Genomic DNA, 26,067 nt, shown 5'->3' with positions numbered 1-26,067 from the left:
ATAAAAGCTCCCTCTACCTGCTCTATTAACTGAGAAGGTTCATATGAGTATTATTAGTGTCATTTTTCTATGCAGGAATACATGCAGTTCATCCTCATTAAGTCCCTCATACTTCCCCCCTCTCCTCCACTCTCCATGCTTCACCTGAGTCCTGTATCTGAAGATCAAACCTTCTGTTCAGCTCTGGCCTTTGCAACAGGAACATTTGAAATTCCCCTGGTTCACTGAAAGTCCATCTTTTTCCCTGGAAGAGGACATTCAGCCTTTCTGGGTAGTTCATTCTAAGGTAGCTGCATTCTAAGCTCTTTTGCCTTCTGGAATATTATATTCCAAGCCCTACGAGCTTCCAGTGGTAGTTGCTGCTAAGTCCTGTGTGATCCTGACTGCAGCTCCACGATATTTGAACTGTGTCCTTCTGGCTGCTTGTAATATTTTCTCTTTGACTTGGGAGTTTTGGAACTTGGCTATAATATTCCTAGGGGTTGGTTTTTTGGGATCTCTTTCTCGGGGGGATCGGTGGATTCTCTCCATTTCTATTTTGCCCTCTGCTTCTAGAATATCAGGGCAATTTTCCTGTAGTAATTCTTTGAAAATGATGTCAAGGCTCTTTTCCTGATCGTGACATTCAGGTATTCCAATAAATTTTAAATTATCCTTCCTAAGTCTGTTTTCCATATCAGTTGTTTTTTCAATGAGATGTTTCACATTTTCTTCTAATTTTTCATTTTTTTGGTTTTGAAATATTGAGTCCTGGTTTCTCGTAAAGTCATCAATCTCCCTGAGTTCCATTCTTTGTCTGAAGGATTTGTTCTCCTCAGAGAATTTTCTTATCTCTTTTTCCATCTGGCCAATTTTGCTTTTTAAAGCATTCTTCTCCTCCATAACTTTTTGAACTGTTTTATCCATTTGACCTAAGCTGGTTTTTAGCATGCTATTTTCTTCAGCATTTTTTTGAATTTCCTTGACTAAGCTGCTGACTTCATTTTCATGTTTTTCCTGCATCTCTCTCATTTCTTTCCCCAGTTTTTCTTCTAACTTCCTCATTTGATTTTCAAAGTCTTTTTTGAGCTCTGTCATAGCCTAATCCCAATTTCTGTTTTTCTTGGAGTCTTTAGATGCACGAGCTTGTGCTTCCTCATCTTCAGACTGAATATTTTGATCCTTCTTGGGCTCATAGGCAAAGTATTTCTCAATGGTGTTCCTCTTGTTTCTGTGCTTGCTCATTTTCCCAGCCTTAGCCTGTTTTTGGGGTGCTTCCTGAGCTTTTTTTTTTTTTAGGTTTTTGCAAGGCCAATGGGGTTAAGTGGCTTGCCCAAGGCCACACAGCTAGATAATTATTAAGTGTCTGAGGCTGGATTTGAAACCAGGTAATCCTGACTCCAGGGCCAGTGCTTTATCTACTGCCACCTAGCCACCCCCTTCCTGAGCTTTTGGGGCACTCCCACAGGGGTCTCAGTGTGTGAGGTTCTGTCCTCCCTCCTGGTCTGTGAATGACCATAAGTGCCCCCCTCTGCCACGGGGCTGAGGTGGGGGGCCCCTGTTGTTCTATGGGGGGGCCTAGACTGGGATCAGGATCTGAATGTGGTCAGAGCCCCAGAGTCCTGTTCCAGAGGCAGAGGACAGAGCTCAGCAGTCTCTCTTCACTCCCCTCCCTCAGCTCAATGGGCTCATGCCCTGGGGGCTCCTGCTTACCGGCTCCACCTGCTTCTGTTTAGAATCTGGGCTGCTGAAAGACCACACTGCTGGCTGTGTGTCCTGAGGGCTGGGCTCTGCGTGCTCTGACAGAAGTCCCCCGCTGTTCCCCCACTTTGTGTCGGTGCTCCCCGGGGTGCAGCTCAGGAGACTCCCCTGCTGCTGTGATCCGGGGCTCCCAGCACCCTGGGGCTGCCTCCAGGAGGCTGAAGTTCTTTGGCTCTGGCAGGCCACCTCTCCGGCAGGCCGCCCCTCCGACCCCAGGGAGCAGAGCCTTTCTGCTCTTTTTCAGGTTACCTTGAGTAGGAGAACTGCCTCACTGGGTCCCTTTGTGGGTTCTGTCTCTCAAAAGTTTAGTTAGAGTCCTTAGTTTAGAAGTTTTATGAGAGAGCGCCTAAGAGATGATCCTCTCTTGTCACCATCTTGGCTCTGCCCCCCCCCCAAAGTTCTTATAACAGTGCTTGTAATGTTGGTTGGGTGTGCTATAAAATTTATTCTCTTACTCTCTCTTCTCTTATTTATGTGTGTATTTGAATATATTCATATATTATATGTGTTTATACAATATAATTATATATGCATTTATATACGTGTCCTTTTTATTGTTATATTCTTGGAATATAATAGAAGCCACATTTTAGAAGTGATAGGAGGAGTGAAAACAGAATTGGGAGGCTCCTTGAAACCCTGTCTCTTGTTTATCTGTTGGAGGAACTGGGGGTGTTTGTCCTGTATGGAAATTTTATTTTGCTTGTGCTATTGTAATTTCTGTTATTTGTTAACTTTTTTTTCTGAAAAGAAGAAAATTATGACTTGTTTTTATTTAGTCCAATGATGTCCCTAAGGTATAGCTCTTATCTGTTTTACTTTATTTTATTTTTTTTTTTTTAAGTTTTTGCAAGGCAGTGGGGTTAAGTGGCTTGCCCAAGGCCACACAGCTAGGTAATTATTAAGTGTCTGAGGCGCGATTTGAACTCAGGCACTCCTGACTCCAGGGCTGGTGCTCTATCTGCTGCACCACCTAGCTGCCTCTCTTACCTTTTTTAAAGTAGAAAAATGCAAATTTGGAAATTTTTTAAATATGATTTACCTTATGCCTTGATTTGTAATTTACCATTCTGTCTAAATATTTAGTACTTTCTCCACATATGAAATAGGAATGAAAGGTAAATTTGGTTGATTATTTCTTTCCCCCCCACCATTTCATTTTTCCCTTGCTTAAGTACAAAAACAAGTTTCAAGATTCACTTCACTTCCAAAACCAAGTTATTTGTTATAGGCTAAAAATGTGTAGTCATAAAAAACATTACCACAATAGTCATATTGTAAAAATAAACATAACCCCCCCCCCTAAAAAAAAAGAGAAACCTCAAGAAAAATGAAGTAAAAAAATGTGTGCTTCAATCTATATTCAGATATCATCAGCTCTGCCTTTGGGTTGGATAGTGTTATTTATGATAAATCTTTCAGAATTATATTGGGTCACAGCTTTGCTGAGAAAAGGTAAGTCATTCACAGCTGATGATCCTGCAATATTGCTGTTACTATGTATATAGTACATTTCCTTTTTCATTTACTTATATAAGATTTTTTTTTAACAGAGAAACACAACTGATTATTTCTTTAGCTCCTACTATTTTGTATTACATACTCCTAGTGCTCAAGACATTATGGATAGTGAAAAGTTTTGTTACAATTGTTGCTTGCAGCTATAATTTAATTTAATTTTGATTTATTTTTATTTTTTACTTTTTTCTTAGTTGGAGAGGAGCAGATAAGTTCCATTGGACGGGGCATTTGTGTATTGCTGGGTATTTCTATGGAAGATACACAGAAAGAGCTGGAACACATGTAAGATATGAACTCAATTTAAATTGGTGCTATTTGAAAGATCATTCATTATAACTGCACATGAAACTTTGTGTTAATATCAGTGAATTATAATCAATTATTGTCTCTGTATAGTATAACCAACTCATTTTATAGATGATGATACTGCTGTAATTTGGATTAGACAGTAATCTCCACAGTAACTCTATGGAATCCCTGCTTATAGTTCTGGCTTCTTTGACTTCATGGTTTCCATTGAATTTTGTAGTATTCTCTTATCTAAAGTAATCCTCTCTTTTCTATTTAAACTATATCTATTAGTTTTAACTTGGAATTTTCTTCTTTCATCTAGGGAACTTATGCAATTTTCTGAAAATAATAAAAATATTTAAATTCATTTTAATTTTGGAATTAAGGTATGCCTTTAAATACTTTAAGAGGTAGGTGATTTTGTGAGAAACTTTCAATGCATTTGTGCATTTATCTTCCTAAGAACAAATTTAAATTTTTTTCAAGATGATTGATGAATTTTAGTGTAAAATATACTCTTTTTAAAAATGATTTCAAAAACATTTAGGTTTTTAAACTTTCTGAGAATGGGGACTATGTCATAGGCATTATATATTCCATAGTCCCTGGTACATAATAGGCACTTGATGCATATTTGTTGATTAATTGCTGTACTGAAATTTTATTCCTAACATATTTGTATTTCATTTGAATTATAACTTTTCTGGGGATAAAATATTAATCCTTTGTTCTACCATGGCTCTTGCAGTATTTTCCTTAACCTATTATGTAAAAAAAGTATATATGCCAGGATTAGTTTAGTTCTGGATCTTAGGGAACAAAAGCATAATCATATCTACTTCTAATATAACTTCAGAATTTAATAATGACATCCAGTAGATTATTTGATTAAACAAAATTTATAAGAAGATATATACTCTCCTCTCCTGCACTCTTGGGTTCTAATCTTGAACTGATTCTGCAGAGTAATCTAGAAAATAGTCACCCTTCATGTAATGACATCGAAGAATTGTTTCTTGGAAAATTTTTTATACTTAGGTAGACAGAGGGAATAGACACCTTTTACAAATACATCAATATAGAATAGGAATTCTTTTTTAAAAAATATTAATTATTTTTCTAACTACATTCATTTTTTGTAAGATTTTTGAGTTCCACATTTTTCTCCCTTCCTTCCCTTCCTTCCTTCTCTTCCTCCATTCTCAACAGCAAGTAATCTAATATAACTTATACTTGTATAACTTTGTTAAACATTTCCATATTAGTCATTTTGTGAAAGAAGAATCACAACAAAAGGGGAAAAAATTATCTTTGATTATTGTACTGCTGAGAAGATCTAAGGCTATCATAGTTGTTTAATATGTACAATGTTCTCCTAATACTGCTCACTTCATTCAGCATCAGTTCATGGAAATCTCTTCAGACTTTTCTGAAGATCACCCATTCATGATTTCTTACAGAGCATATATATATCTTAAGCCATTTCCCAATTGATGGGCATCCCCTCAATTTCCTTTTGACACACAAAAAAAGCTTCAATAAATATTTTTGTATATGTGAATTTTTACCTTTTTTTATGAGCTCTTTGGGATACATACTTAGTAGTGGTATTTCTGAATCAAAACGTATACACAGTTTTATTTATTATTAGGAATAGTTCCAAATTATATAGCAGGAATTCTTAACTCAAGATTCACCCAGTATAATCTATGGATAAGTATCATGGGATGTGGGGGAGGTCTGTGAATTGGTTTTAAAAAGATTTCAATAATCATTTCAGTATAGTTGATATCTTTTGTAATCCTATTTAGTGTATTATATGCATTTAAAAATATTGCTCTGAGGAGTGAGCCAGGCTTTCCTAGACTGCCATAGGGTTCTAGGACACACAAAAAATTAAGAACCTGTGCTAGAGAAGTAAGACTATATTGGATGCCTTTGAATTTATCTGTCCTGAGTAGGATGGCTAAGGATTACCCCAGAGATGGGGGTAGTGTTCCTTTGATGTCAGAGGCTGCTATTATGAACTCAGTCATTCTTTTGGTTTATATTATTGCAATAATTTTGTTATAAGAGTAAACATACCCCTCCCCCCCAAGAAGATGAGAAACCTCAAGAATAGTGAGAGAGAAAAAAATATACTTCAGTCTATGTTCAGATTCTAATGGCTCTGTCTCTGGCGGATGAGTTACCTTCTTTATCATAAGTCCACCAGAGATATTGCTTCAATATTTTTCCCACAGTTGCTATTACTAGCTGTATTTCCCTCCACTCTATTCCTCCCTACTCTCATTTATTCTATTCTTCTCTCCTTTCATCCTGACCCTGTCCAAAAGTGTGTTGTATCTGAGTATCCTCTCCCACGATCTTCCCTCTCCTATCATCTATTCTTCCCTTTCCTCCCCCATTCTCCCTTATCCCATCCCTTTTTTCCTTCTTTTTCTCTAGGGTAAGATAGAGTTCTATACCTTATTAAGTGTGTATGTTATTTCCTCTCTGAGCCATTTCTGATGAGAATGAAGGCTCAGTCATTTCCCCTTGCCTTCTCCCATTTCACTCCATTGAAAAAACTTTTTCTTGACTCTTATGTGAACTATCTTAGCCCCTTCTTCCTCTCCTTTCTCTTCCTTCCAGTACTTTCCTTTATCATTCATTGACTCCATCTTTTTACTATATTATATCATTATATTCAGCTCCTTCCTATGCCTTGTCTATATGTGCTCCTTCTAACAGCTCTTATAAATAAGGAAGTTCATATGAGTTATCAGTATCTTCTTCCCATACAGGAATACAAGCAGTTCCTCCAATATCATTAAATTCCTCGCAGTTAGCCCTTCTCACCCTCCCTGTCTATGATTTCCCCAAGTCCTGAATTTGGAGACCAAACTTTCTGTTCAGCTTTGATTGTTTCAATAGGAAAGTTTGAAAGTCCCGTTTCATTGAAATTTCATCTTTTCCCCCTGAAAGAGGATGTTCAGTTTTGCTGGGTAGTTTATTTATTTATTTATTTTTTTTAAGGTTTTTGCAAGGCAAATGGGGTTAAGTGGCTTGCCCAAGGCCACACAGCTAGGTAATTATTAAGTGTCTGAGACAGGATTTGAACCCAGGTACTCCTGACTCCAGGGCTGGTGCTTTATCCACTGTGCCACCTAGCTGCCCCCAGGTAGTTTATTCTTGTTTGTAAACCAAGATCTATTGCTTTCTGGAATATCATATTCCAATCTCTATGAGCCCTTAATGTAGATGCTGCCAGATCTTGTGTAATCCTGACTATGGAGCTACAGTAATTGAATTGTTTGTTTCTGGCAGCTTGTAGTATTTTCTCTTTGACTTGAGAGTTTTGTAATTTGGCTATAATATTCCTGGAAGTTTTTCTTTTGGGATCTGTTTCAGGGGGTGACCAGTAAATTCCCTCAATTTCCATTTTATCCTCTCGTTTTCTAGGATCTCAAGGCAATTTTGCTGTATTCTTGAAAAATGAAGTCTAGGCTCTTTTCCTGGCCATGACTTTCAGGTAGTGCAATAATTTTTAAATTACTTCTCTTGGATCTGTTTTCGAGGTCAGTTGTTTTTCCAGTGACATAACTGGTTTTTTTTGGGGAAGAGTTTATATATATATATATATATATATATATATATATATATATATATATATATACATATATATATATATATATATATATTTTTTTTTTTTTTTAGTTTTTTGCAAGGCAAATGGGGTTAAGTGGTTTGCCCAAGGCCACACAGCTATGTAATTATTAAGTGACTGAAACCAGATTTGAACTCAGGCACTCCTGACTCCGGGGCCAGTGCTCTATCCACTGCGCCACCTAGCTGCCCCTCAAAGTCTTTTTTGTGCTTGTACGTAGCCTGAGCCAATTTTCTATTTCTCTTGGAGGTTTTGGATACAGAAACTTCAAATTTGTCATCTTCTGAATCTTCCGTTGGACCAAAGTAATTTTCTATCATCAGATTTTTATTTTTCTTTTGTTTGCTCATTTCCTCAGCCTAAGACTAATTTACCACACTTCCAAGGCTTTGGGTTTTTTTTTGGCACCCCCTCCCCCACACACACTGGGACCTTTATTCCACCAAGGTTTTATGCTCTCTTGCCTGTGCTTTGATATGTAGATGACCATATATGCTCCCCTCTGTCCTGGAGCTGTAAGGAGGGGCCCTGCTTGGCTATCTTAGTATGGATGTCCAAACTGCAACCTGGATCTGAGTGTGGGCAAATAGCAGAGTCCTGCCCCAGAGAGAGCGGAGAGATTTCTGCAGTCTCCCCCCATCTTTGGGCTGTGGGTTGTGCTCCGTGCTCTGTGCTCTGGAAGTGCAGGCTGGTTTTCCCTATTCCTGCTGCAGGTTCTTACCACTTTTCTTAGGGCCGGGGCTCCACACTCTGCACTCATTCTTGTACAGCAGAGTTCTCTCACTGTCCCTTCAAGCTGTTCCCAGTGATCTCTGGGCTGGGCTGTACTGTGCAAAGGCCGCAGTTTTTTCCCAACCCCAGGTCCTGGTGAAACACACCTTTCCCACAGAACTTCTAAGTTATCTTGGACTAGGAAATTGTATCACTCAGTCTTTCTGTGGGTTCTGCCCTCTAAATTTTGGCTAGAGTCATAATTTGACAGCTTTTGAAGGTTTTGGGGAGGGAGTTTCTGGAAAATGCTGCCTTCAAGCCCCCGAACTCAGTCATTCTAACTCTTTCTGTCCATCAGTCCCCTCTCTTCCCTCTTGTTGAAGAACCAATCTATGAGTATTCATCACTATCTTTTAAAAAAAAATGCTCACAGAGAAATTCCTGTTGGTTGAAACTGAATTTAACCTCTTAGTAAGACTGTTAAGAAATATTAAGAAAAGCAAACCAAGATTCTTAGATCATTCTTAGAAGAAAGACCTTGCATTCCAAATGAGACTTGTAATGCCTTCCTGATTTCTCGATAAGGATATTTTTACTAACTGGAAGAATAGTAGACTGCTCCTAAGTATAAATGCTTAAATATAATGAGCAGATATAATAAGAAATTAATACCATGGATCTCAATTTTTGTTTTGTTCCTACTCCAGTGTTCCTCCAGGATAGTTATTTGCACTGGGATGAAAAAAATTAAATTCACTTGCTTTTAAAAATTACATCATTTTGGGGCAGCTAGGTGGCACAGTGGATAGAGCACTGGCCCTGGAGTCAGGAGTACCTGAGTTCAAATCTGGCCTCAGACACTTAATAATTACCTAGCTGTGTGGCCTTTGGCAAGTCACTTAACCCCATTGCCTTGCAAAAACCAAAAAAATAAAAAAAAATAAAAGTTTGTTATTTCAACATTTCTTGGAGCTAGAAAAGTTTCTTTTGTAAAATCAAATAACCAACAGCAATATCTCTCTCTTTTTCCCCAAATAGTTTATATAGAATTGATATTAATTGCTTTTTAAATGTTTGATGGAATTCACTTGTGAATTCATCTGACTGTGGAGATTTTTTTCTTAGGGAGTTCATTGATAGTTTGTATAATTTCCTTTTTTGACATGGGGTTAGGTATTTAATTTCTGTTAATTTGGGCAGTTGATATTTTTGTAAATATTTATCCATTTCATTTAGATTGTTAAATTTATTGGCATACTAGTTGGGCAAAATAGGTCTGAATTGTTAATTTCCTCATTTTTCACTTTTTTTGGTACAGGTAATTTAGTTTTCTTCTTTTTTTGTTCAAATAAAAAATTAATTATTTTTGTTCATTAAACCAACTCTTACTCTTATGTATTGAGTAGTTTTCTTGCTTTCGTTTTTATTAGTCTCATCTTTGATTTTCAGGATTTAAAATTGGGTATTTAATTGCGGATTTTGAATTGTTCTTTTTCTAGCTTTTATAGCTGTATGTCCAATTCATTGATGTCCTCTTTATTTTATTTATGTTTGCATTTAGAGATATAAAATTTCCCCTACTAACTGCTTTGTCTGTATCCCACAGGTTTTTTTTTTTTTTTGGCAAGGCAATGGGGTTAAGTGACTTGCCCAAGGTCACACAGCTAGGTAATTATAAAGTGTCTGGGGCTGGATTTGAATTCAGGTATTCCTGACTCCAGGACTGGTGCTCTATCCATTGCACCACCTAGCCACCCCAATCCCACAGGTTTTGATATATTGTCTCCTTATTGTCAATGCTTTGGATGAAATTATAATTTCTGTGATTTGTTGTTTCATCCATTCATTCTGTAAAATTAGGTTATTTAGTTTCCAGTTGATTTTTATTCTATCTTTCCACAGCCCTTTATTAAACATGGTTTTTATTGTATCCTGATCTGAAAATGATGTGTTTACTATTTCCACCTTTGGGCATTTGATTGTGTGGTGTTTATGCCTCTCATTCAATTTTCTCCAGAGCTCTATCATATTTAACTTTTTAAATATTCTGTTCCCTTCCTTAATTTCATTCTTGTTTATTTTATGGTTAGAGATATCTAATTCTGAGAAAGGGAGGTTGAGGCCCCTCACTAGGATAGCTTTGCTGTTTATATTTTCCTATAACTTATTTAGCTTCTCCTCTAAGAATTTGGATGCTATATCACTTGGTTTAATATTGAAATTAATTCATTATCTATGGTGCTTTTTTTTTTCTTTTAGGTTTTTGTGGCAGTGGGTTAAGTGGCTTGCCCAAGGCCATACAACTAGGTAATTATTAAGTGTCTGAGGCTGCATTTGAATTCAGGTACTCTTGATTCCAGGACCAGTGCTCTATCTACTGTGCCACTGAGCTGCCTCCATCTATGGTGCTTTTTAATGAGATGTAGTTTCCCTTTTAATGAGATCTAGTTTTGCTTTTGTTTTTTGTCTGATATGAGAATTGCCACCCCTGCTTTTTTCACTTTAACTGGAAGCATAATACTTTACTCCATTTGTATATCTGTATTTAAAATATTGTAGGAGTCTGGTTTTTGATCCTCTCTGCTATGTGCTTCTTTTTTATGGAGAATTCATCCATTCACATTCACAATTATAATTAATAACTCTTTATTACTCTCCATCTTATCTCCCCTCCATTTGTACTTTTTTCTTCCTTTCATCCTGTCCCTTCTCACTAATGTTTTATTTCTGAAAATTGCTTTCCTTAATCTTTCCCCTCTCTTTTTCTTTCCCTTTCTTCCTTCCCTCCCTTCTATCATTTTTTCCCTTCCCTTATTCCCTTTACCCTCCTAATGTCTAAAGTATAAGATAAATTTCTAAACTCGAGTGTATATATTATTCCCTCTTTGAGCCACATTCAGTGAGAATAAGATTCAAAGCAATTCTCACCTCCTCTTCTTTCCCTCTACCATAATTGGTCCTTTGTGCCTCTTCACCTGTTTGATCACATTTTCTGTTCAGCTATGGTCTTTTCATCAGGAAAATTTGAAAGTCACCTATTTTGTTAAATATCCATCTTTTCCCCTTGAAAGTGTAAGCTCAATTTTGCTGGGAAGTTGATTCTTGGTTCTAATCCAAGCTTCTTTGCCCTCCAGAATATCATATTCTAGGTCCTTTGATTCTTTACTGTTGATGCTGGCAGGTCCTGCATAATCCTGACTGTGGCTCTTTGGGATATAAATTGCTTGTCTATGGTATCTGCAGGATTTTCTCCTTGATCTAATAATTCTGGGATTTGACTACAATATTCCTTGGCACTTTCATTCTGGGATTCCTTTCAGGAGGTGATCAATGTATTCTTTCAATGAATATTTTACCTTCTGGATCTAGGATATTGGAGCAGTTTTCCTTGATGATTTTTGGAAAGATGTCCAGGCTCTTTTTTTTTTTTATCATGCCTTTCAGGTAGTCCGATAATTCTGAGATTATTATTTTCTAAGTCAGTTGTTTTACCATTGAGGTTTTTGCATTTTCTTCTGTTTAACTGATTCTTGGTGTCTCATGGAGTCATTAGCCTTCCTTCATCCCAACCTATTATTCAAGGAATTACTTTCTTCAGTTAGCTTTTGCATCTCCTGTTCCAGTTGATTCATTTTATTTTTCATTTGTCCAGTTGTATTTTTATGTATTTGTTATCGTCTGTTGTATTTTTGTACTTGCTTTTGCAAGATGTTGAATTTCTCTTACTTTTCTTTTCCCAAATTTTCTATTTGATTTTTAAAATCCTTTCTGAGCTATTCTAAGAAGTCTTTTTGGACTGGAGACCAATTTCTATTCTCTGCAACTTCACATGTAGCTTCACATAATATCCTCTTTTTAGGTGGTATTTTGCTCATCCTTATCTCCCAGGTAACTTGCTCTAGAGCCTGTTTTTTCTGACCTTTCTTACTCATTTTGAGTTTTGTTACTGAATGCTATCACAAGATTCTTGCGTTGGGAGGGGACCAGCTTGTAGACTTCAGTGTGAGAATCCTAGAGCCCTGCTCACTGGAGCTATCTGCCTTGGGAACTTGGGGGGATTGCTCTTTGGACGATCTGAGCCAGAATGCCAGAAGCTTGTTCACTGGGTTAGACTTTTGGGTTTGAAATGCTAGGGGCTTGCCCTTTGGACTGGGCTCTCCAGTCAGACCAGCTGAATGGGGGTTGGGGCACCTTTTTTTTTTTTTTTAGATTTTTCAAGGCAGTGGGGTTAAGTGGCTTGCCCAAGGCCACATAGCTAGGTAATTATTAAGTGTCTGAGGCCGGATTTGAATCCAGGTACTCCTGACTCCAAGGCTGGTGCTCTATCCACTGCGCCACCTGGCCGCCCTGGTTGGGGCACCTTTGTTGGAGTTCTGACCCACTGTGCCTTTGACCTGATGACCCAGACTCCAAGGGCCTCTGCTGTAGCAGCTGAGAACCTACTCTTGTCCCTGCCTTGCTCTTCTTCCTCCCAGGGACTGGTCTTCTGTTCCCTGCCCTGGTTACACCTACTTTTCCTGCAAATCTTGCTGGCAGATGCTCCACTCTGTTCTTCTGTGAGTTTTGTCACTCCAAAACCTCTTTCGAGGCTTGGGTAATGCTATATCTGAGGGAAACCCAGGAAAGATTAAGAAGGTTCGTGGCTTCTCTCCACCATCTTATTTCTGTCACCATATTATATAAATCCTGAATATAAAAGGATGACAATACAGGGATAGATTGTTAGATGGCACAAGTGGGAGAAAAGAACTATTATTAAGATAAGGTAGGAGAAAAACCTACTTAGAAGTAGACTAGAGAAGTCAACTTGGCTTCGCTTTTCTACAAAGTCATCTGATATTGAGAGATAGGTATTCCTTAATGGTGATGTTAAAAAGCAAGTTTGTGAAGTATGGAAGATGCCTTTTGTGCTTTTGGTACTAAAGGCTCATTTTTATCATAATTCATTTGGCATATCATACTTCAAATTTCCAAAATCTGTATTTTTGTTCCCATATCTGTGTGCAGCTTTTGTTGGGGGGAGGTACTGTATGAGATCTGCTGAGTATAGCCTGTATTTTAGGTCTTTTCCTCCAATTTTTTCACAGTACCTCTGTGATATTAGTTTCTTAAAACTATTCCCTATTAAAGTATTATTGGGTTGTAATCGATCATTGCTGTAATCCTGTAGGGATAATTCCATTTCAGTAAACTACTCCTAGAAACTCAAAAACCTTAGTCAAAAGGAGTTAATCTCTAATGATGAAATTTTAGTATTGTGCTTAAGATCCTTTGGGTAGATGCTTTTGGATCAAGTGGCCTTTTTAAAAGCACTCCTCAAAGGATCCAACCACATATTTGATCTATACATAAAAGCAACTCTGAAATAAAGATGCAAATTGCCTTTTGAGTTAGAGGGCATGCTATATATTATAAAAATTGTCTCAACCTAGTCTCTTTGAGATTGTTGACAAGACTGTGAAACTCCTTAGAATAGTGGTTGTCAGGCTACTTTGTTTATCCAGTTGTAAAATAGGTACAAAGTTAGACTGTGCTGTATCTCTTTAACTTTGCAAAGAGGTTGGTTAGATTTGTAAGAAAATATAATTTATTGTGAAATACCATTTAAATTGACCTGAATTTTTGAAGGGAAATTCAAGTTTTGATTTGAACTTGTTGTATTGCTGCAGATTAGCTATTAAAGATTTAAGCATATAATGGACAGGATAGCCTCCTGCTTCTTTTTTTTTTAATTTAATATTTATTTATTCTCATTTTGTACAAATAGTGTTTTTTATACATTAATAAAATATTCTTGTTTAAGAGTAAACAAAATACCCCTAAAAATATAGACTCTCTTGCGCAATAAAGAGGAGAGAAAAAAATTAAAATTAAACTTAAAAAAATAATAGTAATAATTGTAGGTATGGTGAGGTGGCACAGTGGATGGAGCACCAGACCTGGAGCCAGGAGCATCCAAGCCCATAGCTGGCCCCATACACCCAACAATCACCTAGCTGTGTGACAAGCAAGCCACCCCAACTCCACTGCCTTGCAAAAACCAAAAAAAGAAAAAAAAAGACCCTCCCAAAATAAAAATAGTAATAATAGTATGGGCAGCTGGGTGGCAGACAGAGTACTGACCCTTGAGCCAGGAGCACCTGGGTCCAAATATGGCCTCAGACACCCAATGATCACCCTGTTATGTGGCCCCCAGGCAGTCCACCCAGCCCCATTTGCCCTGCACCCCCCCCCAAAAATAATAATAATAAAAAATGTGCTTCAGTCTGTGTTCCAACACCACCAACTCTGTCATGGTTGGATCACATTCTTTATGTTAAGTCCATCACAAAAGTTACTTCCATATTTTTCCACCATTGCCATTGCTGATTGCAACTCCCTCCTTTCTTATTTCTCTACTACCATGTACTATATTTTCTCTCTCCTTTCACTCTGACTCTACTGGCGCAGCAGACAGATCCCTGGCTCTGGGGCCAAGCCCCCATACCACCCACCCCTTAGGCCCAGCATCCACCTTGCCCTATGGTCCCGGACAGGCCATCCAACCCCAGCCCCTTGCAAGAAGTAAAAAAGAAAATGTGTTATATCTGACCACTCTCCCACCATGGTCCATCCTCTCCTCCATCACTCACATCCCCACCCGTTCCCCTGTTCCTCTTCTCTCCTTCTTACTCCAGATGTCTATACCTCATTGAGTATATATGCTGTTTCCTCTCCTAGCCACCTCTGATGAGAGCAAAGATTCCCTTATTCTCCCTTCCATATCATTGCAATAGCTCATTGGAATAAAGAAAAATCTTATTATATGAAATATCTTGGCCTATTCCCCCTCTCCTTTTTCTTTCTCCCATTACATTTCCCTTTTTTCTGTTGACTCCATTTTTACAGCATATTTTATCTTCAAATTCAGCTTTCTCCTGTGCTTCATCTATAGAATCTACTTCTACCTGCTCTGTTAATTGAGAAGGTTCATATGAGTATTATCAATGTCATTTTTCTATGCAGGAATGCATGCAGTTCATCACCATTAAGTCCCTCATATTTTCCCCTTCTCTTCCAATCTCTATGCTTCACCTGAGTCCTGTATTTGAAGATCAAACCTTCTGTTCAGCTCTGGCCATTCCAACAGGAACATTTGAAATTCCCCTGGTTCATTGAAAGTTCATCTTTTTCCCTGGAAGAGGACATTTGGTTGCATTCTGAGCTCTTTTGCCTTCCGGTATATTATATTCCAAGCCCTACAAGCTCTTAATGTAGTTGCTGCTAAGTCCTGTGTGATCCTGACTGCAGCTCCACGATATTTGAATTGTGTCCTTCTGGCTGCTTGTAATATTTTCTCTTTGACTTGGGAGTTCTGGAACTTGGCTATAATATTCCTGGGGGTTGGTTTTCTGGGATCTCTTTCTTGGGGGGATCGGTAGATTCTCTCCATTTTTATTTTGCCCTCTGCTTCTAGAATATCAGGGCAATTTTCCTGTAATAATTCTTTGAAAATGATGTCAAGGCTCTTTCCCTGATCATGACTTTCAGGTATTCCAATAATTTTAAAATTATCTTTCCTAAATCTGTTTTCCATATCTGTTGTTTTTTCAATGATATGTTTCACATTTTCTTCTAATTTTTTCGTTCTTTTGGTTTTTGAAGTATTGAGTCCTGATTTCTCGTAAATTCAGCTATCTTCCTGAGTTCTATTCTTTGTCTGAAGGATTTGTTTTCCTCAGAGAGTTTTCTTATCTCTTTTTCCATCTGGCCAATTTTACTTTTTAAAGCATTCTTCTCCTCAATAACTTTTTGAACTGTTTTATCCATTTGACCTAAGCTGGTTTTTAGCATGCTATTTTCTTCAGCATTTTTTTTTTTTTTGGATTTCTTTGACTAAGTTGCTGACTTCATTTTCATGTTTTTCCTGCATCTCTCTCATTTCTTTTCCCCATTTTTCTTCCAAGTCCCTCATTATTGTCAGTCTTTTTTGAGCTCTGTCATAGCCTGATCCCAATTTCTGTTTTTCTTGGAGTCTTTAGATGCAGGAGCTTGTGCTTCCTCATCTTCAGACTGAGTATTTTGATCCTTCTTGGGCTCACAGGCAAAATATTTCTCAATGGTGTTCCTCTTGTTTCTCTGCTTGCTCATTTTCCCAGCCTGGGCCTGGTTTTGGGGTGCTTCCTGAGCTTTGGGGTCCCACAAGGGTCTCAGTGTGTGAGGCTCTGCCTCCCTCCTGGTCTGTGAATGACCACATGTGCCTCCCTCTGCCAGGCGGCCGAGGTGTGGGGGGGCCTAGACTGGGATCAGGATCTGAATGTGGTCAGAGCCCCAGAGTCCTGTTCCAGAGGCAGAGGACAGAGCTAGGCAGTCTCTCTTGACTCCCCTCCCTCAGCTCAATGGGCTCATGCCCTGGGGGCTCCTGCTTACTGGCTCTGTTTCCTGGATTTCAACTGCCTTGGCCAGGCTGCTTGCTGTGTCCTCTGAGGGCTGGGCTCCAGGTGCTCGCTCTGGCAGAGGTCCCCCGCTGTTCCCCCACTTTGTGCCCGGTGCTCCCCGGGACGTAGCTCAGGAAACTCCCCAGTGGCTGTGAGCCTTCGGCTCCCAGAGCCCTGGGGCTGCCTCCAGGAGGCTGAAGTTCTTTGGCTCTGGTGGGCGGCCGCCCCTCCGACCCTGGGGAGCAGAGCCTTTCTGCTCTTTTCCAGGTTACCTTGAGTAGGAGAACTGCCTCACTGGGTCCCTCTGTGGGTTCTGTCTCTCAAAAATTTAGTTAGAGTCCTTAGCTTATAAGTTTTATGAGAGAGCCTAAGAGACAGTCCTCTCTTGTCGACATCTTGGCTCCACCCCCCCACCCCCAGCCTCCTGCTTCTTAAAGTAACATGGAAGATAACACCAAAGATGGTTTTTTCAATCCCCTTGTTTATTCTTATTTAAACTTAAATTAATAATATATTATTGTTGCCTTTTACTTTTATATCATAGTAATTTCTACATATAAATTCTATTTCTACTTCCTTTATATTAAAGGAAAACTATTAACTATGCATAATCAGACCACACATCAAACTCAGGCTGATGGCATATTTAACATTTTGTACTCCAGTAAAGTCCTTCACCCCCTCTACCATAACCCTCTTATTTTGTATATGAAGATGAGCAAATGCATTCTTATATAGGAAGAAAACCCCAGAAAGACTTATATAATTTACCTATAAGTTTGGTTATGCCTTTGTAGAGCACAGATCAGTTTCCTTGTTTTCTACTTCCGGTGTCCTTTTAGTATACCATATAGTTTCAGCACCTCTTTTTTTCCATTTACTTCTTTGAAGAGTATACTTTGGTAGGTATAGAGTTGGAATGATTTTTGCTTACTAACCATTTCTTATTTGACATTAACTTGCACATTTGGAGGAGAGATAGTGATACTGTCTGCAAATTCTACATATGTAGGAATCAAGTTAGAGGAAGCTTCATTATTGTTGTTTATGGTATGCATGTTAATCTCAATCTTGGGGAGAAAATTTCTTCTACTTAAAGAAGATAGTGATTTCAATTGATGAATTATACAATTTGATTTTTCTTATTTCATTCTATACCAATTCATAAATTATTTCCTTTATTTCATAGAATCATAATGTTTGAGCTATAAGAGACTTAGAGATAATCTAGTTCAGTTTTGTCATTTTATTGATGTGGAAACCTAGCATCATAATCCTTATGTGAATGTGTATTTTTTTTTTTGGCAAGGCAATGGCTTTTAGTGACTTGCCCAAGGTCACATAGCTAAGTAAATATTAAGTGTCTGAGTTCAGATTTGAACTCAGGACCTCCTGATTTCAGGACTGGTGCTTTATCCACTGTTCTACCTAGCTGACCCTGTGGGTGTGTTTTGAGGGTGGAGTTGCTTCTTGCTCTATAGTTAGCTTTTCATTGCTGTATTTTTCTTTTCAGGGTTCGAAAGATTTTAAACCTGAGGGTATTTGAAGATGAAAGTGGGAAACACTGGTCAAAAAGTGTGATGGACAAACAGTATGAAGTGTTGTGTGTCAGCCAATTTACTCTTCAGTGTATTCTGAAAGGGAACAAACCAGACTATCATATGGCGATGCCTACGGAGCAAGCACAGACTTTCTACAACAATTTCCTTGAGCAACTTAGAAAGGCTTATAAACCAGAGCTCATTAAAGGTATGTTTTACCTATAGAATAAGAAGGAAAGAAAAATGAAAGTAAAGTCTTAGTATGGCTATTATAAAAATTTTGGTGGAAGGTTAGATTTGCTACTTCTTCAAAAAATTAATAACATGTTAGAAATAAATACCTTTTTTCCCTCTGGCGATTTCATTTTTTACTGATTATTTCATAGCTCTGATATGGTTCAGGTTGCATTTAGAACTTATTTGTTTGTATTGTTTTCATTGCAATTTGACCTACAGCCTCTTAGCCATTTAAAATATTGAAGGAAATTCTCTGGGTAATAGAACTTGGATCTCTAAAAAGTTTATTGTGGTGTTTTCCTTTTCTATTACTGTCCTACTGGAATAGAACCTTTTCATTTCATGAGAAAGACTATTTTTCTTTCTCAAACACCTATCAATTGTCAGATGTGATGTTATATTTTTAATAACCTTTCAGAAATTAAAATTTTAAATGTTTTGTTTTTGATAGTCAGGAAATTTTTTATATATATATATTTATAATATATGCATGTACCATTATCATTATGATACTGGTAGTTCATGCCTTACCTTGTATTATGAGAAGAACTGTGTATTTGGGTAATGAAAATATTTGCCTGGGCTATCACTTATCTCCTACGTCTACTGAGAAGGTTGGTTTCCATGAATAATTGCTTTTTAGAAAAGATAGTGGATTCGTGTCTATCTTGGATCTAGAAAATTCAGTAGGAACTTATGTACCAGAGCTCTAATTGAGGTGCCAGCAACTAGTGAACTTACATTCTCTATTATGCCTCCTAATCCCAATGGCAGAATGAGAGGTTGAAGGAGGAGCCGGGCTGCTCATACTTTTCTAAAAATAGCCAACCAGTCAGTAAATAATTATTACGTGACTGATATGTGCCAGGCATTGTGTAAAGCATTGGGATATAAAAAAAGGGGGAAGATGATCCTGCAAACATTTATGTGCAAACAAGACATATATATATATATATATATGGAATGGTTATGTGCAAACAAGATATATATATATAGATATATAGATAGATAGGATAAAGTTTATACAGTTAACAATGAGAAATCACTAGAATCAGGGGGATCATGAAATGTGTCCTGTAGAAGGTGGGATTTTAACTGGGACTTGAAAGAAGCCAGGAAATGGAGATTAGGTGGGAGAGAATTCTAGCCATGGAAAAATTCTTTGAGTTGGAGAATGTAGCATATTGTTTCAGGAACAGCAGGGAAGCCAGTATCACCGAATTAAAAAGTATGCAGTGTGGATGAAAGATATAAGAATATGGTAAAAGGGAGGCAGGTTCCAAAGGACTTGGAAGGGGACCAAAAGGAAGATTTCAAAAAATTTGAAACTGGAGGTGATAGTCATTGAAGTTTATTGAGTAAGAGGTAGTATGGTCAGAACTGCTTTCTATAAAGATCATGAGTGAAACAGTAAAAAGGAGAAAAATAGTTTAAGAAAATGAATAAAAATTTACCAAAACAGAAAATGAGTCATTTCAAAAAAGTTCAGAGACAACAACTAAAAGTACTTAAGAGAAATGGAAAACAGTAAAGTATCCAAAGAAAAAGAAATAGAGCTATTTTGAGATATCACCCAAAGAATAAATGACATTTAAAGAATGGAAACAAAAATGTAACTCTAGCAATAGAACTACGAGAATACATAAAAGAGCTCTTGGAAATGAAAAATTTCAGAATCTCAGAGTAGGAGAACCTTAGAGAACAGGCCTCCCAGGCCATGTGGACTGATTTAAAAAAAAAAATTTATTTATTTATTTTGAATTTTACAATTTCCCCCTTAATCTCGCTTCCCTCTTCCCACCTCCCACAGAAGGCAGTCTACTAGTCTTTACATTGTTTCCATGGTATACACTGATCTAAGTTGAATGTGATGAGAGGGAAAAAAAATAAAGTATAAGAGATAGCAAAAATTACATAATAAGATTTTTTTAAATTAAAGGTAATAGTCTGATAGCAAAAATTACATAATAAGATTTTTTTAAATTAAAGGTAATAGTCTGATCTTTGTTCAAATTCCACAATTCTTTCTCTGGTTACAGATAGTATTCTCCATCGCAGATATCCCAAAATTGTGCCTGATTGTTGCATTGATGGAATGAGCAAGTCCATTAAGGTTGATCATCACCCCCAGGTTGCTGTTAGGGTATACAATGTTCTTCTGGTTCTGTTCATCCTGCTCGACATCAGTTTGTGTAAATCCTTCTAGGCTTCCCTGATTCCCATCCTTCCTGGTTTCTATTAGAAGAACAATAGTCTTCCATCACATACATACATATATATGGACTGATTTTTACAGGACACACACTTGCCTTGCAAAAATAATAAAAAATTATATTTTGGAGAGGAATGCAATTTTTTATTATTTTTGCAAGGCAAGTGGGGTTAAGTGACTTGCCCAAGGCCACACAGCTAGGTAATTATTAAGTGTCTGAGACTGGATTTGAACCCAGGTACTCCTGACTCCAGGGCCAGTGCTTTATCCAATACACCACCTAGCAGCCCTAAACTGTACTTTTTTAGATGATTTTTAGGATTCTCTAGGTATACCATCTTGCCATCAGCAAAGATTGAGAATTTGTTTCTTTCTTCTCAATTCTAATTCCTTCAATTTCTTTTTCTTCTCTTACTGCTGAAGTTAACATTTCTAATACAATATTGAATAGTACCCTGATCTTATTGAGAATACCTCTAGCTATCCCCATTGCATATAATGCTTGTTGATGGTTTCAGATAGATATTGCTTATCATTCTAAGGAACGATCTATTTATTATTATTATGCCCTCTAGTGTTTTTAGTAGGAATGGGTATTGTAGAAAGTATATTTCTAAACTATTTAGATTTCTTCTTTTTCTTCCAAATATTTTTCTTTCAATAAATTCACAATTTAATTAGTATGGGACATTCCCTCTAACAGTGCAGGCCAACTAGTAATCTTGGAAGATTGCCTGGAACACTGCGTATTGTAAGTGACTTGCCCATGATCACACAGTGTGTAGATGACAGAGAGGCAACTTGAACCTTGGAATTTCTGGCACTGTAACTGGCTCTAGCTACTACAGCACATTTTTTTAAAGTAGGTTTTAGGAGCTTAATCAGTTATTGGGAGGGTGACCTTTTTTTAAAAAAAAGTATTTATTTTATTTTTCAATTCATGGAACAAAACAAGTATTTCTGTAACACAATACAACTAAAAAGAAGTTTGCACATGATTCCAGGCTTGAGTTAATCATTGTGCTATAGTCTCACTTTTTTTGAAATTCATAAAAATCTATATTTGAAAGTAAAGTACAGCAAATTTCTTCAGACTGGATCTAATTCCTTTTTTGCTTTTGTATTCTTAGAGGCTTAGAACAATGGTTTTCACAAAAGAAGTTTTGATAAAATTTTGTTAATTGGATACAAAGTAAAGTAGTCTTAGGTTACTAAAATGAAGAGAATATTTGTCTCAGTTAATTTTGAGGATTTAACTTCTCTTGAAGCTGTTGAGGGATAACTTTGAGCTAGAAAGGTTTTGCAATGCAGACAGGCAAAATGGATATTTTTATTTCAACATTCTTAAGATTATTTTAGTACATGTGTTTTTAAGTAAATTTAAATAAATTTTCCTTTTAACTCTTGTCTTTATGAATGGATCTTTATTTTAAAATAATAAATCATATTATCATGTATTTGTAGCTGAAAGAGAGCTTTGAGAGTGTCTACTCTAGTGCCCTTATTTTATAGATAAGGAATAAGATATCTTTTTTATTTTTTTCTTTTACTCTAAAGAAAGGGACTAGTCCTGCAATTTAATTAGTATGGGACATTCCCTCTAACAGTGCAGGCCAACTAATAATCTTGAAAGATTGCCTGGACCACTGAGTATTGTGAGTGACTTACCCATGATCACACAGTGTGTAGATGACAGAGAGGGAACTTGAACCTTGGATTTCCTGGCACCGTAACTGGCTCTAGCTATTACAGCACATTGGCACCTTTCTTTTACTTGTCCTTTATACATTACATTAGAAAGAAAGGATTGATCATTTTTTCTTTAAATAATTTTAAAAGTTGTTTTGTCCATCATAATTTCTAAACCAAACGTCCTATTCATTTTACATATCTTCAAATTATTTATTTTAAAAAACCTGAACTTAACAAAAGCCATATAAAATGAACATTTACATATATATATATATAGTTGAATGATCAGGAAAAGAGCCTTGACATCATTTTCATAGAATTACTACAGGAAAATTGCCCTGATATCCTAGAAGCAGAGGGCAAAATAGAAATGGAGAGAATCCACCGATCCCCCCCCCCCAAGAAAGAGATCCTAGAAAACCAACCCCCCAGGAATATTATAGCCAAGTTCCAGAACTCCCAAGTCAAAGAGAAAATATTACAAGCAGCCAGAAGGACACAATTCAAATACCGTGGAGCTGCAATCAGTATCTCACAGGACTTTGCAGCAACTACATTGGAAGCTCATAGGGCTTGGAATATAATATACCGGAAGGCAAAAGAGCTTAGAATGCAACCGAGAATCAACTACCCAGCAAAACTGTATGTCCTCTTCCAGGAAAAAAGATGGACTTTCAATGAACCAGGGGAATTTCAAATGTTCCTGTTGGAATGGCCGGAGCTGAACAGAAGGTTTGATCTTCAAATACAGGACTCAGGTGAAGCACAGAAAGTGAAAGAGAAGGGGAAAATATGAGGGACTTAATGATGATAAACTGCATGTATTCCTGCATAGAAAAATGACACTGATAATACTCATATGAACCTTCTGAATTAACAGAGGAGGTAGAAGGAGATTCTATAGATGAAGCACAGGGGAAAGCTGAATTTGAAGATAAAATATGGTGTAAAAATGGAGTCAATAGAAAAAAGGGAAATGTAATGGGATAAAGAAAAAGGAGAGGTGGGGGGAATAGGCTAAGATACTTCATGTAATAAGATTTTTCTTTATTCCAATGAGCTATTACAATGATATGGAAGTGGGGGGAAGGCAAGGGGGAAGTTGAACAAAAAAGAGGATTGTACAAGAAACTGTAGATCTCTGATATGTACAACTTTTCTTTTTCAGGATAGAGATATTCACTTAGTAGCTATCAAAGCTAGTCTCCTTATATTTGTTTCTTTTTGATTTTCCTTCCACTTTTTTCTTTGCATTAAAAAATGCTTCAATGGTCTTATTTCTTTTCTTTTTTTTGCTACCTTTGATTTGTTTTTTGTTTTTTTTGTTTTTTTTTTTAGGTTATTGCAAGGCAAATGGAGTTAAGTGGTTTGCCCAAGGCCACACAGCTAGGTAATTATTAAGTGTCTGAGGCCGGATTTGAGCCCAGGTACTCTTGGCTCCAGTGCTGGTGCTCTATCCACTGCGCCACCTAGCCACCCCTGAAAGACTGAACTTTGAATGAGGAAATAGGAAAAAAATGAAAAAACCCTGGATCTCCCTAATTATTGTTACTTAATCATTTCACTAATGTATACAGTGTTTAAATTTCTCTTTATCCTTCTTGGGGTCAAGGATGTCTAGTTTTTCTGGGCCAAACATTTTGATAAAAATGACAAAATCAGGTTTTAGGCAACCCAGAGGTATCTTTAGAAAGGGAATGGGGGGTTGCTTCAGTCATAAATAATTTAGATTCAGAAACTAAATGGAAATGGCCACAAACCAGAATTACTAAAATCTTAGAGATTCCATAATGATTACTGACCACTAGAGATTTATATCACACCTGACTAGACCACCCTGAGTCTACCTAGGAATTTTGACAATGAGCGTAATCACTTATTAAGTAATTACAAATGTTAGACAGACAGATAAGTCTTGCTTGCTTGCTTGCCACAGAATTAATATGAATCCCAGTCTTACCCCAGTTATTCATCTAGAAAAAGGAGGATCTTAAAATTTCTCAAGTTTTTTTTTTCCCCATTCTTGAATCACAGTACTATGCTTACAGTACTATGCTTACCAGAAAACTGAGGCAGCTACCAAACTGATCATTCCAAAACCAGTGATTTATGTATGTTAATCATAATTTTCTTAGGCTAAAAAAATGAAATAACAAAAAATTAGCTTTGTCCATGAAGTTTTATTCTCTAGGATCTTATTGAACCCATGTGTGGATGATCTCATTAAAGAGACCAACAATGAACTTAAATGAAGAAAAAATATTTATAGAAATCTCACAGAAGATTATAAAATTTTGGCAGCCAACTAATCAGGTCACAAATTAGTACATAAAGGTGTCACAGATTATGATTCTCCCCATCTGTAAGATTTGTTTGTTCTGTGTTAGAACTAACAAAGTATCAGTTAGCAACAGGACTGCTGTCTCCTCTTCTGACTTGATATTTTATGTTTTTATCAGATATGATATAGACATGAAATACTGGAATTTTTCCCTTTCCCAAATGTCATGAGTATAAGTATTTATTGAGTCTCTTATAGAGATAAGCAGACCAGTTTCCTGCCTTCTCAGGATGTTCTTTACCCTGCTTGTTTATACAACTGTGCAAGCCAAACTTGCAGTTGCAATTAGAGGGGGGCCAGGCTTGTTTTACACAGACAGTGCCTGCCTTCAGATTTATAATTGGAGAGACACAGATGTTGTAGAGGGCAGAGGCTAATTTTCAGACTTACAAGCCTCAGTTATAGTCTGATAAAACTTTTTAATCAGAAACATAGAATAAAAGAGTATCAGACTTAGACATGTCTAATAGATTATTTAGATAGGCAAAGACAATACAGACAAATATACAGAATGCTGACTTGTTTCTGTGATGTTCTAGTAGGACAGCAACTTTTTTGGTGAATCAGTTTTTCTTGTCCATATGTCCTCCTAAGTAAAATCTATCATGCATGCAGTGGAAGTCTACTAGACTAGAAAAATTTCATCATAATCTGACCTAGTGTGTTCCTGCACTGCAACCAATTATTGTTACAAAAACGGTCTGAGAAACCATTGATTAGGATTATGACTAATCATGACCAATGATGCAGAGGTAGAGAAACCTCATTTTATTATGCTTTTGAGCATCAAGTCAGTGAGCCCGGAGTATCAATTTCAGCAACTGTTAATTGGTCTTGGTCACATAAGCAGGATGGGTACAACAATATATTTTTTTTAATTTTTATTTTTTAAGGATCTAGATTTATTTTATATTCTTACAATAATTTTGTTATAAGAATAAACATAAACACTCCCCCTTCCAAGAAGGTGAGAAACCTCAAGAATAGTGAGAGAAAGAGAAAAAAAAATGTACTTCAGTCTGTGTTCAGATTCCAGTGGCTCTGTCTCTGGGGTGAGTTGCTTTCTTTATCATGAGTTCACCAAAGAAGTTGCTTCAATATTTTTCCCACAATTGCTATTACTAGCTGTACCTCCCCTCTATTCCTCCCCACTCTCATTTATTCTATTCTCTCTCTCTCCTTTCATCCTGGCCCTGTCCAAAAGTGTATTGTATCTGAGTACCCTCTCCCTCAATCTTCCCTCTCCTATCACCTATTCCCCCCTTCCCTTCCCCCCATTCCCCTTTATCCAATCCCTTCCTTCTCATTTTTTCTCTACGGTAAGATAGATTTCTATACCTTATTAAGTGTGTATGTTATTTCCTCTCTGAGCCATTTCTGATGAGAATGAAGGCTCACTCATTCCCCCTTGCCTTCTCCCTTTCCACTCCATTGAAAAAAGGTTTTTCTTGACTCTTATGTGAAATTTCTTAGTTTCTTCATCTCCTTTCCCTTCCTCCCAGTACTTTGCTTTATAACCCATTGACTCCATCTTTTTATTATATTATACCATTATATTCTGTTCCTTCCTATGTCCTGTCTATATATGCTCCTTCTAACAGCTCTTATAAATGTGAAAGTTGATATGAGTTATCAATATCTTCTTCCCATGCAGGAATACAAACAGTTCAATATCATTAAGTTCCTCATAGTTAGTCCTTTTTATCCACCCCCCT

At 37.1% G+C, this 26,067-nt stretch overlaps 1 protein-coding gene across 5 annotated transcripts in view; it reads left to right on the top strand.

The window, feature by feature from the left end:
- The window catches only part of DTD1 (D-aminoacyl-tRNA deacylase 1), a 231,974-nt gene that overhangs the window by 27,319 nt on the left and 178,588 nt on the right, over window positions 1-26,067 (top strand). For 4 of the 5 annotated variants that reach the window (XM_074209368.1, XM_074209364.1, XM_074209366.1 and 1 more), the window contains exons 2-3: window positions 3,453-3,543; window positions 17,843-18,078. In XM_074209368.1, the coding sequence (XP_074065469.1) occupies window positions 3,453-3,543; window positions 17,843-18,078 (327 nt within the window). Of the gene's footprint in view, window positions 1-3,452; window positions 3,544-6,996; window positions 7,067-17,842; window positions 18,079-26,067 lie in introns of those variants that run through there. The other variant, XM_074209367.1, reaches the window with a different exon arrangement.

This window comes from Macrotis lagotis, chromosome 1, assembly GCF_037893015.1.
Source record: "Macrotis lagotis isolate mMagLag1 chromosome 1, bilby.v1.9.chrom.fasta, whole genome shotgun sequence".
Lineage (NCBI taxonomy): Eukaryota > Metazoa > Chordata > Mammalia > Peramelemorphia > Peramelidae > Macrotis > Macrotis lagotis.
This window is presented reverse-complemented; position numbering and strand designations above follow the sequence as displayed.